The sequence below is a fragment of the Oryctolagus cuniculus genome, chromosome 8 (genome assembly GCF_051225735.1).
Source record: "Oryctolagus cuniculus isolate XC-2025 breed Fujian yellow rabbit chromosome 8, ASM5122573v1, whole genome shotgun sequence".
In the NCBI taxonomy this organism is placed as follows: domain Eukaryota; kingdom Metazoa; phylum Chordata; class Mammalia; order Lagomorpha; family Leporidae; genus Oryctolagus; species Oryctolagus cuniculus.
Window position 1 is genome coordinate 66,109,692 of NC_142874.1, and position 17,777 is coordinate 66,127,468.

The 17,777-nt window shown below is 39.1% G+C and overlaps 1 protein-coding gene and 1 pseudogene across 20 annotated transcripts in view; both read right to left on the reverse strand.

Moving 5' to 3' along the window:
• The window catches only part of LARP1B (La ribonucleoprotein 1B), a 163,628-nt gene that overhangs the window by 105,594 nt on the left and 40,257 nt on the right, over positions 1-17,777 (reverse strand). For 19 of the 20 annotated variants that reach the window (XR_016211973.1, XR_016211972.1, XR_016211976.1 and 16 more), the window contains one exon: positions 14,764-15,132. Coding sequence is in view for 11 of the 20 variants with exons in the window: in XM_070047594.2 (XP_069903695.2) it covers positions 14,764-15,132 (369 nt within the window). In the remaining 9 variants the exon portion in view is untranslated. Of the gene's footprint in view, positions 1-14,449; positions 15,133-17,777 lie in introns of those variants that run through there. The other variant, XM_089302498.1, reaches the window with a different exon arrangement.
• LOC149125036 (UAP56-interacting factor pseudogene) lies at positions 974-12,359 on the reverse strand (annotated as a pseudogene).

Consider the following 17,777-nt stretch of genomic DNA (forward strand, 5'->3'; position numbering starts at 1 on the left):
TTTGTATGTATGTATGTGTGTGTATAAAATGAAGGCAACTGAATTTATTATATCAACATTAAAGGATAAGTGACAGCAACAAACAGACCTAGCAATGTTTTTGAAGACCAAGATGTAACCAAGACAAAGTCTAAAAATATGGGCAAGTGTGGAAAGATCCTAAATACTGTTACCATAATTTCTTTGAGCATTAAGCTACTTCATAATTACCAAAATCAACACAGAATGGTTCTTTCTGAGCCAACTATGAAGTCTTTTAAGAAAAGGTATAGTCCATTATTCTTTAAGGGCATTATTTTTAAGTATCTTAAAACTTCAAAAATAACAAAGGGTAGGTATGTGGTGAAGCAATTAAGTCACTCCCTGGGACACATGCATCCCACTTCAGAATGGCTGGTCCAAGTCCTGACTACTCTGTTTATGATATAGCTTCCTGCAAATGCACACCCTGAGAGGCAGTAGAAGTCAAGTGTCTGGGTCCCTGCCACCCACACGGGAGAATTGAACTGAATTCCAGGCTCCTGGTTTTGGCCTAGCCCAGCCCCTTGCTATCGAAGGCATTTGGGAAGTGAACCAGCAGATGGGAGACCTCTGTTGCTCTTTCTCTTTCAAATAAAAATGAAAATAATTTAAAAAATAAGAACAAGAGTTAAGCTTGTGAATAAATACCTTGCAATAACATTTCTGGAATTTCTCTGATGAATTCCTCAAGGTATTCAACTTTTCAGTGTCATCACTCAAAAGTTCTTTGACATGAGATCTTTCCCGTGGTTATAAAGTGATTTTCTCCCTTGCTAAACATCAGAGTGGCTTGTTGTTCCTTCAGGATCTCAACCTGCTCATTCAAACTCATCCTGTTTTCCATCACTATTTATGTAAAATTTATATCACATTAAAGGATAAATGAGAGCAACAAACAGACCTACCAATGTTTTAGAATTAAGTCAAATTTATATCACATTGCTCTCATTTTGTCAAGAATAAGGTTTCAGTTGTATGACTTAATCATGGTTGGAGTTAGCACTACACTGTTCCTTGATTGTGAATGGATACAATTAAACTTCCTCAATTTGCATAATCTCACCATTAATTTTATTTATTACTACATAGCAGTCACACTGTGTTCAACTGGGCCTGCCTCAGGCCCCTTCTGAAAAGATTAAGTTGGCTGGTAAGTTTCTTTCTGATGGCATAATTTTTTTCCATGATTGGTAAAATTAGCTGGAATATTATTTTTTCTGTTTAACTGGTTAGGCCTCCTGAGAACTTCAATTGGTTTCCTCTGTACTTCGCTTTTTATCAGGTTTGTCTTGTTTATTTAGGATACTGTTTTTAATTCTCATCTCCTGGAGGTAGATGATTCACAGGACTAGTTTCTTTTCAAACCCATTTCTTTCCAAGCTACAAGGTCAATAACTCCATAAAGATGTCTCTTTCTAGGCATTACTCTTCCTGAATGGCTCAGTTACCAAAATCAGAATTCTGCTGGATTCTCCACCTTACTCATTCTGAATTGCAGGGCACCACTTTGATGGAATCTTCTAAGTCTAGGAAAATGCTTCTTTCCTTTTGATTAAATTTGATTACAGATCCAAATCTATCAATTCTGTCAAGGATTTCATTGCTGTGGGCTTATGGTTGTAGCAAAGGGGCCACTGTGACTCTTACAAACTGGTTAGACTGGAACAGCCTGCACTGAAGGCCAGTGCTGGAAGCCTACTACCCAAACTCCTATCTTAATTTTTTGAGAAACTGCCGTACTGTTTTCCACAGGGCCTGCATCATTTTACCATTCCTGCCACAATGCACAAGGGATCTGAACTCTCCACTCTTTATAAAAACCTATTATTATTTTTTAAAAAATACTAGCCATCCTAGGGACAGGCACTGGCCTACTGGGTAACACATGAGATGCATGAATCCCATATTAGAATGCCTGGGTTCAAATCCCAGCTGCACTCCTATTTACAGCTGTCATTAACGTGTACTTCTTAACAGGTAATAGCTCAAGTAGTTGGTTCCTGCCACCCATGTGGGAGACCTGGATTGAATTCCCATTTACTATCTTTGGCCTGGCCCATCCCCAACTGTTCTGAGCATTTGAGAATTGAAGTAGTGGATGAGAGCTCTCTTAAAATAAAATTTTAAAAAATAGCCATCCTAATGAGTGTGGGGGTGATATCATGATTTTGACATACATTCCTATACATAGCAATATTGAGTATATTTTCAAATGCTTATCAGCCATTTCATATAATCTTCTGAGAAATGTCTGTACAAGTCCTTTGCTCATTTTAAAAAGTCACATTTTTGTTGATTTGCATTTTTCAAAAAGATTCATTTATTTGAAAGGCAGAGTTACAGAAAGGCAGAGAGAGAGAATGTTCCATCCTCTGGTTCACTCCCCCAAAGGGCCGCAATGGCCAGAGCTGGGTCGATCCAAAGCCAGGAGCCAAGAGCTTCTTCCGGGTCTCCAACGTGGGTGCAGGGCCCAACCACTTTGATCATCTCTGCTTCTTTCCCAGGTGCGTTAGCAGGCAGCTGGATTGGAACTCGAGCAGCTGAGATTTGAGTTGGTACCCATACGGGATGCCAGCACTGCAGGCAGCAGCTTTACCTGCTACATCATAGCACTGGCTCTAATTTGCATTTTTGTTAAGTTACAGTTCTTCATATTCTCAGGACACTAACTCCTCATGAGATACCTGATTTACAAATTATCTTCTCCCATTCCATAGGTTGTCTTTTCACTGGTTTTGTCCTTTCATACATGTTTTTAATTTGCATGAATTACAATTTATACACCTTTGATTTCCAAAAAACCACTGCCAAATCTGTGTCATGAAACCTTTCCCCTAAGTTCTCTATAATATTAGGTAGTATGCTTGTTTTTAATTGAGTTTAGCTTTCACACATGGATAAGGCAAGTCTAACTGCATTATTTTGCATGTGGTTATTCAGTTTTGCAACACCCATTTATTGAACTGTCAGTCATCTATTTAGACTTTGTGAACCTGTCAACACTCATTTGGACGAATGAGATAACTAATTTATAGGTCTGTTTTGCACTGGCTTACATATCTGCCTTTATGGCAATACCGCAATATTTTCGCTACTGCAACTTTTTACTGTTTTGAAATCAGGAAATACGAAACCTCCAACTTTTTCAAGATTATGGCTGTTCAGGGTACTGGGAAATTCGATATGAATTTTGGGATGGAATGCTATTTCTGCAAAAAAAAAAATGTCATTAGGACTTTGTTACAAATGCACTGGATCTATAGATCACGCTGGGTAAATTATCCATGAACACAGAACGCCTTTCCATGTATTTGCTGCTGTTCTACATTTCATGAACTTGTAATTTACATCCAGTAAAATTCACTCAAAAGTAATTTGAACTGCTTTATTATTTAATCAGAATTCTGAAAACACTAATAAAATTTTAGAACATTTTCATAACTCCAAACACAATATACATGGGCAGTCAATCTACATTTCCTACCGCCTACCAACTATAGAAAAGCACAATCTTTATAGATTTCCTTATTCTGGACATTTCATGTAAATGGATTCATAAAATAATGTAGTTCCTTGTGACTGGCTCCTTTCACTTACTGTAATCTCCAAGTTTTCATGTTGTACCATATATCACTTTATTTCTTTAGCTTTGAAATACCCCATTGTATGGATATCACATTTGTCCACTCACTGGTTAATGAAAATTTGTGTACAAGCTTTTGTGTGGACATATTTTAGTTTCTATTAGTTATATATGTAAGAATAGAACTGTTGGATATGGTAAATCTGTATTTAAATTTTTGAGAACTGCCAGACTGTTTTCCAAATGGATGCACCATTTTACATTCCTACCAGTACTGCATAAGGGCTCCAATTTCCCCCCTCCTCACCAACACTTGTTTGTGTGTGTGTGCACATGCACGTGTGCCTGAGATAATACCTTACTATGATTTTGATCTTCATTTTTTGATGGCTAATGCATTTAGCAACCTATCATGTTTATTAGCCATATGTGTTATCTTCTTTGAAGAAGTATCCAGGGCAGGCACTGTGCTATAAAAGGGTAGGCCTCCGCCTGCAGTGTTGTCATCCAATATGGTTGCCACTTTAAGTCCCAGGTGCTCCACTTCCAATCCAGCTCCCTGCTAATGTGCCTGGGAAAGCAGTGGAGGATGGCCCAAATGCTTGGGCCACTGCATCCACATGAGACCCAGAAGTTCCTGGCTTCCCGATTCAGCCTGGGCCAGCCCCAGCTGTTACAGTCATCTAGGGAGTCAGTGGATGAAAGATTCTCTCTCTCTCTCTCTGGGTTGCAAATAAATTTAAAAAAAAAAAAAAAAGTATTCTAATTCTTCACCCATTTTTAAGTCTAAAATTTTAAGAGTTCTTTTAAAACTTTCAAAAAATTATTTAGGCGTGCCACTGTAGCACAGTGGTTTGAGATGCTGCCTGTGATACTGATATTCAAGAACAACTCAAGTCCTGGCTGTTCCACTTTGCATTCAACTCCCTACTAATGCACCTGAGAAAGCAGCAGCAGATGGCCAAAGTGCTCTGAGTTCCTGCCACCCACCTGGGGAAGACCTAGATGAGTTCCAGGATCCTGGGTTGGGCCTGGCTTAGCCCCAGATGTTGCAGCCATTTGGGGAGTGAATGTGAGATCTCTCCCTCTCTCTCTCTCTCTGAACTCTTCAAAATGAATGAAACTTTTTCAGAAAAAAAAACAAAAAAAAAAACAAAAAAAAAAAACAAAAACAAAAACAAAAACAAAAAAAGAGAGACAGCTCCTATCCAAAGGTTCTTTCCCTAAATGCTTACAATGGCCATGGTCAGACCAGGCTGAAGCCAGGAACTAGGAATTCAATCAGGCCTCTTGTAAGAGTAGTAAGGGCCTAACTACCTGAGCCATCACCTGCTATCTTATAGAAAGTTGGGAGCAGAGCTGGGACCACAACCCACACACTCCAATAAGAGATGCAGTTGTCTTAATTCCTAACCAAATGCTCACCCATCTAAGCATTCTTTATGTAGGAAGTCCTTTACCAGACAAATAATTTGCAAATATTTTATCCTGTGTTAGTTAGCAGACTTTATTTTTCAGAAGTTTTGTCACAGCAAAACTGAGCAAAAATATTCCTATATACCCCTTGCTTCCAGACATGTATGCTGTATCACAGTGATACACTAGATATAACTAATGAACCTGAATTGGTATAGTTCACATTTGGGTGGACATGTACCAACAAGTACAATACATTGCCCTAGAATTTGTTTATGTATTCATTCCTCTGTTCTCTCAGCACCTGGAAATCACTGACCATTTTACTGTTCCCATAGTTCTTCCCCTTTCCAGAATGTTATATGTTTGGAATTATACAGTGTATAGCACGTTTTTAGATAAGTTTCTTTACCTCAGTATGACGCTTAAGGCTTTTCCTTCTCTTTTCATGCCTTGATATCATTTATTTTTAGGACTGAATAGTCTGTTATCTGGATGTAACAGTGATTTATCTAATCACCTACGAAGAGACATAATCACTGCTTCCAAGTTATATCATTTATGATAAAGCTGCTGTAAACATCCATGTACAGGTTATTGTGTGGCTATAAACTCATCTAGGTAAATTTGCAGATGGTACAACACAAGCATGTTTATTTTTTTGACAGGCAGAATGGACAGTGAGAGAAAGAGAGACAGAGAGAAAGGTCTTCCTTTTCCATTGGTTCACCCCCAATGGCCACTGCGGCCAACGCACTGCACCGATCCGAAGCCAGGAGCCAGGCGCCCCCCTCTGCCTCCCACGCGGGTGCAGGGCCCAAGCACTTGGGCCATCCTCCACTGCACTCCCGGGCCACAGCAGAGAGCTGGACTGAAAGAGGAGCAACCGGACAGAATCCGACGCCCTGACCGGGACTAGAACCCAGGGTGCCAGCGCCACAGGCAGAGGATTAGCCTATTGAGCGCGGCGCTGGCCAAGCATGTTTATTTTTGAAAGAAACCACCCAACTGTCTTCCAAAGTACTGTATAATTTTGCATCTAATCAATGAATCAGAGTTCCCATGGTTTGACATTCTGGCATGCGTTTGTTGTCACTGTTTTGTGTTTTGGCAGCTCTAATAAATGTGTAGCATTTTGAGTTGCAACTCCCAATAATGATGAGCATCTTTTCATATGCATATTTGCCATCTATTTATCTTTTTTCAATTGTTGACTTTTCACAGGCCTTTGCATATTTTGGCTAACAGTCATTTTTTTACATTTGTCTTCGGTGTTTCTCTCAACCTGACTTGGAAAGTTTAATTCTGACAAAATACAGTTTAACAATTACTCCAGACTATGTTTTAGTGTTGTACTTAAAAAGTCAAGCCAAGCCCAAAGTCATCCAAGGGTGCAGTTGGGGTATCTTCTAAGCAGTTTTACATTATACAGAGTCAGGTGGAGGATGAGGGAGATTTCTACCTGCTGGTTCACTCCCCAGATGGTCACAACACGGCTGGGGCTGGGGCTGGGGCTGGGGCTGGGGCTGGGGCTGGGGCTCCCACATGGATAGCAGGAGCTAAAGTAATTGAGTCATTATCCACCGTTTCCAAAGTGTAGTATCAAGGAACCAGATCCAAAGCAGAATAGCCAGGATTCGAACTGGCACTCCAGTATCAGATGCAGCTGTTACAGGCAGCAGCTTAACCTGCCACATCACAATGCTGGCTCCTCCATTTTATATCTATGATGCACTTTAATTTTTGTGAAAGGTGTTTAGTCTGCATCTTGATTGTTTTGTGTGTAGACATCTAATAGTTTCAGCACCACTGCTTTAGCAGATCATCTTTTCTCCATTGTATTAACTGTGCTGCTTTGTCAAAGATCAGTTGACTGTATTTGCGTGTGTCCCTTTCTGGAATCTCCATTCCATTGTTCCTTTGTCTATTGGCTCACCAGTACAACACTTTTTTTTTTTTTTTTTTTTTGACAGGCAGAGTGGACAGTGGACAGTGACAGAGACAGAGAGAAAGGTCTTCCTTTACCGTTGGTTCACCCTCCAATGGCTGCCGCGGCCAGCGCACTGCGCTGATCTGATGGCAGGAGCCAGGTACTTATCCTGGTCTCCCATGGGGTGCAGGGCCCAAGCACTTGGGCCATCCTCCACTGCACTCCCTGGCCACAGCAGAGAGCTGGCCTGGAAGAGGGGCAACCGGGACAGAATCCGGTGCCCCAATCGGGACTAGAACCCTGTGTGCCGGCGCCGCAAGGCGGAGGATTAGCCTAGTGAGCCGTGGCGCCGGCCACAACACTATCTTGATTACTGTAGCTTTATTGCTTTAAGTCTTGATGTTGGATGGTCTTCTTTATTCTTCTTTCAAAATCATCTTGGCTATTCTAGGTCTTTTGCCTCTCCATATAAACTTTAAAATCAGTTTGTCAGTATCTGCAAGATAACTTCCTGTTACTTTGATTGAAATTATACTGAGTTAGTGTCAATTAGAGGAAAACTGACATGTTGACAATATTCAGAATTCCTATATATGAACATGAACTATTTCTCCATTTATTTAGTTCTTTGATTTCTTTCATGAAGTTTTATATTATTCCTTTCATCTTGTATACATTGTTAGATAAGTAAGTGTTTCGTTTTTGAGAGATTAACACAAATTTTACTGCGCTATTTGTATTGTCTTTTGACTTCCAGTGTGGTTAATCTTCTGAAATCCAAATTTGATGATGCCCAACTTACCTATTTTTTTCTATTGTTCTTTGTGCTATTAGCATCACATAACAAACCACAGTCAAATGCAAGGTCATAAAGATTTTATTCCATGTTTTAAAGAGTTTTATACTCTGTGCCCTTACATTTAAGAGTTTAATTTACTTTGATGTAATTTTAAAAATATGATGCAAAGGAGGAGCCTAACTCCATTATTTTGCATATGTATATCCTGTCTGACCCTGTATCACTTGTTGAAACAACTATTCTTTCCCTGTCAGAAGACCTAGGCACCATGGTCAAAAATTAACAGACATGGGTTTATTTCTGAACTTTCAATTTTATTCTATTAACATATATAATTATTATTATTATTATTTTTTTGACAGGCAGAGTGGACAGTGAGAGAGAGAGACAGAGAGAAAGGTCTTCCTTTTGCCATTGGTTCACCCTCCAATGGCCACCGCAGCCGGTGCACCACGCTGATCCGATGGCAGGAGCCAGGTGCTTCTCCTGGTCTCCCATGGGGTAGAGGGCCCAAGCACTTGGACCATCCTCCACTGCACTCCCGGGCCACAGCAGAGAGCTGGTCTGGAAGAGGGGCAACCGGGACAGAATCCGGTGCCCCAACTGGGAGTAGAACCCTGTGTGCCGGCGCCGCAAGGCGGAGGATTAGCCTAGTGAGCCACAGCGCCAGCTATAATTATTCTTACACCAGAACCACTGTCTCGATTACTGTAGCTGTGTATCAACTTTTTAAAAAGATTTATTTGAGAGGCAGAGTTACAGAGGGAGAGAAAAGGAGAAAGGTCTTCCATCTGCTGATTTACTCTGCAATGGCCACAATGGATGAAACTGGGCTGATCTAAAGCCAGGAACCGAGAGCTTCTTCTGAGTCTCTCACACTAGTGCAGGGGCCCAAGCACTTGAGCCATCTACCATTGCTTTCTCAGGCCATAACAGAGAGCAGGCTCAGACAGAAAAGGAGCAGCTGCGACATCAATCAGCACCCACATGGGATGCTCACAGCACAGGTGAAAGCGTAGCCTACTATGTCACAATGTTGGTCCCTGTATTAACTTTGGAAATCAGCAAGCATCAGAGGATTTGTTTGTTTTTTGGGTTTTCTTTTTCTTTGAGAGTGCTTTGGTTACTTTGGGCAACTAGAACTTTCCTATGAACTTTATAAAATCACCAATTTCTGCCAAGAAGCCAGTAGGGGTACGGATGGGGATTACACTGAATCTACTGCTTGAAGGTTAGTTGGTTATTAAAAATTTTATGGCAAAATTTTTCCTTTTAGCCCTCTGCTTTATCTTTAGTTTTTAAATATGGGATGACTTTATTTTGCTATTTTACACTTTCATATTAAAATTATTAAGGTATAAAATAGCTATCCAGAGATCTCTGAAAAAGAACAGGAAACAAAAGTGTACAGAATGAAGTAGTCTGAATTTATCAAGCTCAAATATTGTGCCAGGTATGATGCATTCCTTCAGACAAATCCACGTCATTTTTTCTGCTTTATCTTTTTGATGTACTGCATATAAATAACTGGTTGTACTTACATACACTCTGACATCTATTTTAACTACTTACTACCTTTTTTTTTTACATATGCTTCTTTTTCCCTTTTCATATTCCACATTTTCTCTTTCCTAGTTTCAAGGTATGTCCCCTAATTTTTAAATAGGCATCCTTCAAACTGAAGTATGTACATAGTAATAACTTTAAAATGAATTAGTACTCTTTTCCAGATAGAAAATCTAAATACCAGATCTATTTATTACTTTTTTCTGGCTTATGTTGTTATTTTAAATCAGTAAGGTATATTTGTCATTTCATGTAGTTATTATTTATCACTTGTTTTGCTCTGTATTCCTTTCTCTATCTCTGGCACCAGGAATCACTTTTGTCCTATATTTCAGAATTCCTTTATTGAAGCTCTGGTGGTGGTAGTTTCTTGTATTTTACCCTCTTAAAGATATTTTTGCAGGACATTTGTTTATAGATTGATATTTTCCACTGGCTATATCATTCTACTGTCTATTGGTTTTATCTGTTACTGGTGGGAAATTAGCTATTTAATGACTCATTTCTTTGAAAATGTTTTTTCCCTCTGGCCTCTCAACTCTGATACATCTCTCCTCAGTTCTGAAAATGTCCTTTGTAATTAATTTTTTTTTTTTTTTTAAGATTTTGCTTACTTGAAAGGCTAAGAAAAGGGAGAGACAGAGACCTACCATCTGCTGGTTCACTCCAACAGCCACAATAGCAAGGACTGGGTCAGGCCAAACCAGGACCCTGTAATTCCATCTGGGTCTCCCATGTGGGTGGCAGGGGCTCATGCACTTGGGCCATCTTGCATTACTTTCCTAGGCATATTAGCAGGGAGCTGGATTGCAATTGGAACAGCCAGGACTTCAACCACTGCACAGACATGGGTGCTGGCATTGTAGGTGGCAGCTTAACCTGCTGCACCACATGCTAGCACCAGCCCAGTTATTACCTCTTAAATACTGACTCTGCTCCATTTTCTCTTCCTTCTTCTTGAACTCTGACTAAATGTGCATTCAGACATTCTCAATCACTGTGTTTTCTAAGCTTCTCACTTATTTTTCTCTCAAAGTAAAAAGCTTTATAATAAAACCTACTAGATATAAATTATTATTTGATTTGAAACTTATCAAATAGCAAATACTGTATATGTATAGAGTACCATTGTATACCTTTTTCATGGGTGGTATCTTTTTGCCTCCCTGTGCTAATTTCTCAATAATTTCTTATAACCAGTCTTCACAATTTTTTTTTTATTTACTTGAGAGGGACAGGGAACAAAGTGAAGGAATGGCAGAGCACTATAATCCACTGATTCACCCCCAAATGTCCACAATGGCTGGGACTGGGCCAGGGCCAGAGCTGGGAGTGGGAAACTCAATCTATGTCTCACACATGGTGGGAGGAATGCAATTACTGAGCCATCACCACTGACTTTGAGGGTCTCATTGGTGATGGGTTTGGTGTCAGGAGCCAGAGTTGGAAATTGGGCCGACACTGATGTGGAATGTGGATATCTTAATAGCTAAACTAAACGCCAGCTTCATGACCAGTCCGTCTACTCACGAATTCTCTAATTGTGTCTTACTTGCTGTTAATAATCTCAACTGACTGAACTCTAATTTCTGTAACTGTTTTTACTTCCAGAATTTCTATGGTTGTACTTGTGAATTTCTTCTCTAAACAAATTATTTCCTTAAGCACAGTAAACAACTAATAGTTATTCTATATTCTTTTAAATCATTCCACTATCTAAATTACCTTAAGGTATGGTTCTGTTGTCAATTTGGCTCATTCTCACATATAGTACTTCAGTTTCAAACCTGTTTAACTTTGAGAGCTGCTGCTGGTTTTCCTTGTAACTTGACTAAATACCTTGAGATCTAGCACAAGTCAATGTCCTCAAAAGTATCTACATTTGCTTATGCTAGATGTTGGCAAAACTAATAGACCATGATCATACTTAGATTGACAACAGGTGGTTACCTCACTGGGCATTTAGGCTGTATGATTACAATGTCTAATACATTTTTTTCCCTCCCTATTCTGCTAAGCACAACCAGTGAAATAGCTTCTGTGGTCCCTAAGAGTAGTAAATGGAAAAAGTAAGTTAGGTTCTCTTTCATTAAAAGTATGTTCATTTTTGAGTAACAACTTAATGAAAAAATGACTTTTACTGGAATTCCCAAGTCTGGCTGGTCCCCAGTTTTTGTCTTTCACCCTTGTTTTAAGTAGTTTCTACAGATGAACTCTTCAACTCTAAATTTCACAATGGTCTTCAGAGAAAACTAGTTTTACTACTCCATTTCTCTATAGGTTTATCTTGGCAACTGCTTACCTTGACAATAAATCTTCAAGGATCTTAGTAGATGTTTTCTCACTTTTTAGCTGACTATTTTAGTTGTCTTCAACAGTAGACATGCTAGAAGCAAATCCTACACTCAATTTTTGGTATAGTTCAATACAGCTTCTGGATTTATAAAAATTCCTTTTGTAGAAGTCAAAAATGACTACTAAACTGTCCTATCAATGTGGCACAACTTTCATCATTAATCTACTTCAAACTGTTCACATTTCTGATATCTAATTATTACTTCCTGTTGGAACCAATTTTTAGTATATACAACATTACAATTTCTTATATAATCATTCCTCAGGGCTCATATCTGCGTCTTCTCACTTTTACATTTCTTCTGCCACAAGTGTATCATAAGCCACCAACATCCATCAAGTGGCTGGATAACCTCTTTAATCGGACGTCTGCTCATTCTTGTCTCCATACAATCCATTCTCTGCCATAGCAACCAGAGCAATCTTGTTTTAAAGGGCTAGATTACATCACGCAACTTGTGTAAAATCCTCACTATATTTGAAATTTATATAAATTCCAATCTATTTAACACTGCGAGCAAATTCTTGTAATAATCTGATTCATGCCTATATATCCATAATTATCCTCTTATATAATGCTACAAACTAATTTTTTTCAGTTCTTCAAATATGCCAAATTCTTTCCTACCTCAGATTCTTGAAACTTACTATTCCTTCCTTCTAAAATTAGGCTTACCTAATCTTTGCATGGTTAATTATATTCACACACCAGATTTCACTGCAACTTTCTAAAAGGCATTCCCTGACCACCGAATCCAAGAGTATCCTGTTCTTTTCTTCTAGAACACTGTAATCTGTGATTAAGTACTTAGGATGGGGCCAGTGCCGTGGCTCAATAGGCTAATCCTCCACCTGCGGCGCCGGCACAGCGTGTTCTAGTCCCGGTCGGGGAACACCAGATTCTGTCCCTGTTGCCCCTCTTCCACGCCAACTCTCTGTTATGGCCCGGGAGTTCAGTGGAGGACGGCCCAAATCCTTGGGCCCTGCACCTGCATGGGAGACCAGGATAAGTACCTGGCTCCTGCCTTCAGATCAGCGTGATGCACTGGCCGCAGTGCACTGGCCATTGGAGGGTGAACCAACGGCAAAAAGAAGACCTTTCTCTCTCTCTTTCTCATTGTCCACCCTGCCTGTCAAAAATTAAAAAAAAAAAAATTTACTTAGGATGGGTTTATTTTAATGTCTATTCTCCCAATGTCCAGTCTCCCAAGTCCTAAGCACAGGACAGGAGACCCTGTTTGTTCTCTTCTCCCTCTGTGCCCAGGATATAGCATAATGTCTGGCAAATAATAGACATTCCAATAACACAACTAAATGACTGACTTCTCTCCTTTAGGCAGACCACAGGAAACAGTTAAGTCTGATCAGAAATTGTACACTAAGCACAGAATCACGACCATGGAGAGTAAGGTAAATGATGGGAATATGCATATGAATCAGGTCAAAACAGGATACACCCAGATATACAGTAATACCTATAAAGGCAAAATTACTTTAATCTTATTAATATGTAAAGGATAATGCCAGCACCTGCCTCAATAACTCAATATATGGTTATTTTATTATTGTCATTAATACTTCAGTTAAAGGAAATTACGACCTATAAATGCATATATTTCTCAAGGTTGCTTGAAAGTTTGCTATCTGAACCTCCAAAATATTTTCTCAAGAGTCAATACTCCATACAGTGGTTCTTTTGTTTTAGTGCATAATGTTCACTTCATTATTCATGTATCCATTTTAACAAATATGAATCAAGCACTGCTTTGTGCCAGGAACTGTTCTAGCACTGGCGCTAACAATGTTAAACAAAACAAATAATCACAGCTTTATGAATCTTAAATCCATGTGACCAAACAGAAAAGAAGTAAAATATATAGAATCATATATGGTGATATATGCTATTCAAAAGCAGGGTAGAGGTTTAACAAACAGGGTCAGTACAATTCTAAAGTATTATTAGAAATTTATAGTTCTTTCCAAAAGTGATATAGAAGATACTATTTATAGAATCTAAATATCATAAATAAAATAACATGCTTAAACAAGGAAAGACTTTTAATTGAAAAACTTTATAAAAACATACTTTCTTTCCCATGGCAGAATGGGCAGAAAACTGCTCAGGCTTAAGGTCAGTTAACAAGCAGTCATAGCCCAACTTAGGTTCTGCAAAAAGATGCAGGGCTAAAGAAAGGAAGAGGCAGAAAGCAGCAATGGAAACTGCAGAAAGAAAGAAATTAAGGGCCAAGGAGAACACCTGTTGTTAAGAATCCCATGGATAGGCAGCTCCTCTATTCAACCAGCACGTGGCCACCCTTTTCTTCTATTTCTGACCATGATGCCTTTTCTATTTAGTATAGAATGTCATAACTTTCCCTCATTATTCTATCCCCAAAACAAATACTTAACTTTTAGCCTTTTTTGATAACCCCAATGATAGAGGGAAAGAAATCCCTTTTTTATCCCTACCTGTATCATTATAATTCACATCAAATGAATGTAGTTAGCCAATAAACTACTGTCTCCTTCTTATATTTTATATTAATAACTAGGATACAGGTCAGAATCTGGTGTAAACTACAAGATAAAAAGTTAGAATGTTTCACACAGCACCCCTAGCAACCTGGTAATGCTACACCAGGAGAGAATGTCTATGAGCATTTCTACTACTTGAGAGAAATCATCATGAACTAAGGAAAGCTGGGGTAACATAAGCAAGCCCTCTCTAAAACCACTGGCTCAGACAGCTGGGGTTACAGTGAGATAAGGAGTATATAAATTAAGCTTGTCCATAATTTCAGTTTTATTCCTCCATATGAGAAAGGGCCTTATAATTTTCATCCGAAAAAAGCAAGGGTTTTTAGTCAGTATCAGGTTTGTTTTTGTTTTTTGTAATTACAGTGTTCATTACAGTTATTTTCACAAAATCATTCAACTTCCAACTATCAAATAAATTGAAGAATTTTTCCAATTAAATATAATTTGTACTTATATTCAAAATTTCATAAAATAAAACTTGTAAGTTTAAAGAAAAATAAGCAACCATATATAATAAAATGAAGCATTGGCAGAGATGCTGGCCATAATAATTACCTTTAAGGGTGTGTGTTTATTTTCATCTTCTTGCATCCACAGATCCTGCTCATAATAATATAAGCCATCATTGATAACTTTAGCAAGTTCAGATGTAATTTTTGCCCAAGACATATGGTTGCCTGTTAGATCTCCTCCAGGATGTTTTCTCATGTAAGGTGGTGTCTGAGTTACGATCAAAATCTTATTTAAATCCAGGTCATCAATTTCATAATCTGAATCATTATCATCAGACCAATCACCAAATGTGTTTTTTTGTCCTTCTATTTGCTCAATCTCTTCATCAAATAAAAAATCAAGTTCTTCTTGTTCTTGTTCTTCAGAAGGATATAGTTGATTTGATGCCTCTTCTGTTATAAATACTGATTCCTGAAGGAAGAAATTGGTATTTTACATAAAAACTTTAACACTTTTAAAATAAATGTCTAGGGGCTGGCGCTGTGGTATAGTGAGTAAAAGCTGCCACCTGCTGTGCCGGCATCCCATATGGGCACCAGCTTGAGTTCCAGCTGCTCGAGTTCTGATCCAGCTCCCTGCTAATGCACCTGGGAAAGCAGCAGAAGATGCCCCAAGTCCTTGGGCCCCTGCACCTGTGTGAGAGACCTGGAAGAAGTAATTGCTAAAGCGAAATTGAAGACTTAAAAAAACAAACCACAAAGTTGCAGTAAAAGAAGATTAGATTTAGAATGAGAATGGTCCTTAGATCATCCATTACATGGCACTGACTTCTTCTTTTTAATATAAGGATCTTTGCCTTATGTATTTAAAAAGCAGAGTGACAGAGAGGAGAGGAAAAGAGTGGAAGGGAGGAGGGAAAAGATTAAGAGATCTTCCATCAGCTGATTCCCTACCACAATGACTTCAGAGGCCAAGGCTGAGCCAGGCTGAAGCCAGGAGCCTGGAACTTCCATGTGGGTGGCAGGGGCCTAAGCACTCAGACCATCCTCTGCTGCTCTCCTAGGAGCATTAGCCAGGAGCTGGACATGAAGCAAAGCAGCTCTAGGACTTAAACAAGCACTGATACTGGCATCTCAGGTCACAGTTTAATCTGCTGCACCACAATGTAGGTCCGGCATTGATTCATTTTACCAATGAGAAAACAAAAGCCTACAGATGTAGTACTATTTGCATATGATCTCATAAATACAACTAGAACCAAAGTCTTTCAGAGTTACTGATCTTCTGAATCTCACAATGATAATACCGTAATTTAGCTAATCTCTCCACACCATCCTCAACCCCATTTTACTCAGCCTATTTTCACGTCAAATTCTCCCTAATACTCACCAAGTTTTAAAATTTTCACCACTTCTGTAGAACCTAAAATGGTTATTGGCTAATATAACAAGTCCAAACTTCTAGATCCTAGATCTTCTAACAGCCAACCTATTCTAAATCTCCCAGCACAAAGAAATCAATTTCTCAGTCAGTACCACACGTCATTTTCTTTCTTTAAAAAAAAAAAAAAAAAAAAAAGATTTGTTTTTATTTACTTTAAGAGCAGAGTTATAAACAGATTAGAGACAGAAAGAGAAGTCTTCCATCTGCTGGCTCACTCCACAAATGGCTGCAACAACCAGGGCTGGGCCAGGCCGAAGCCAGGAGCACCTTCTAGGTCTCCTATATGGGTACAAGAGCCCACGCACTTGGACCATCTTCTGCTGCCCTCCCAGGTATATTAGCAGGGAGCTGGATCGGAAGTAGAGCAGCTGGGACTCATATGGAATGCTGGTGCTGCAGGCTGGGGCTTTAAGTAGCTGCGCCACTGTGCCAGCCCCACAGGGCATTTTCTGACCTATCATCCTTCAGCTCATGCTAATTCCTCTTTGTTGAGAATAAAACAATTCCTCATCTTCTTTGAGAATTCTTACAGATGTAAATCTATCAGTGAATAATAAGTGCACCCTATAAGCCAGGCATTGTTCTAGGCAGTATAATGCAAAACATTTAACAATTCTGCCCTTATAAAGCTAATATTCTAGTAAATGGAAAGCTATTTATGAGATTTCTACTAAAAAAAAAAAAAGCAAATTGAAAAAACACTGCAAACTTATTTTTTTACAACTATATACCCCCAGTGTTGTAGTCATTTAGGACATGAACAGGGGAAGATCTCTCTCTTCTAACTCTCCTTCTCTTTCAAACAAATCTTTAAAAATGATAATAAAAATCAACTATTCCTTAAAAAAAACTATATACTTTGTTTTTCACTTGTAGGTACAAGAAAACAACCTGAGAATAAACACCAAAGTGTTAATAACAGTAAACCCTTGGGGCTGGCACTGTGGCATAGTGGGTAAAGCTGCCACCTGCAGTGATGGCATCCCATATGGGCACAGGTTCAAGTCTCAGGGCTCCACTTCCGATCCAGCTCTCTGCTATGGCCTGGGAAAGCAGTAGAAGATGGCCCAAATCCTTGGGCCCCGCCACCCACATGGGAGACCTGGAAGAAGCTCCTGGCTCCTGGCTTCTGATCGGCGCAGCTCCAGCCTTTGCAGCCAATTGGAGAGTGAACCAGAGGAAGATCTCTCTCTTTTTCTCTCTTTGACTTTCAAATAAATGAAATAAATCACTTTTATAATTAAGAGATTTTTGGGTTGAAGATGACTTAAGTATGCATGCTTATTTACAGTAATGATGCACAGTAAGGAAAAGAATAAATCCTTATTGATACTGGAAACAAGTAATACAGTCAGAAGATCAGAAACACTTGAATTTCCAGAAAGCAGAAAGTAACTGGGATTATATTAATAACATACAAGAGTACAGGAAATGGCAACCTACAGCATATTTAAAAGCTAGGCTGCAAGGAGGCAGAAGCCACTGGTAGTCCCATCTGGATCCTAGAAAGCCTTGAGATAGCAGGTATCAAGAGCAAGAATGGACTATGTGACAGCATATGGACCATGCAGCAGCAGGTAATAGAAGGCCATCATGACAGATTGGCAATCATGCAACAGCCATCTAAACAGATTATTTGGAAAACCAACTACAGAACACAGGTAGAACAGTCT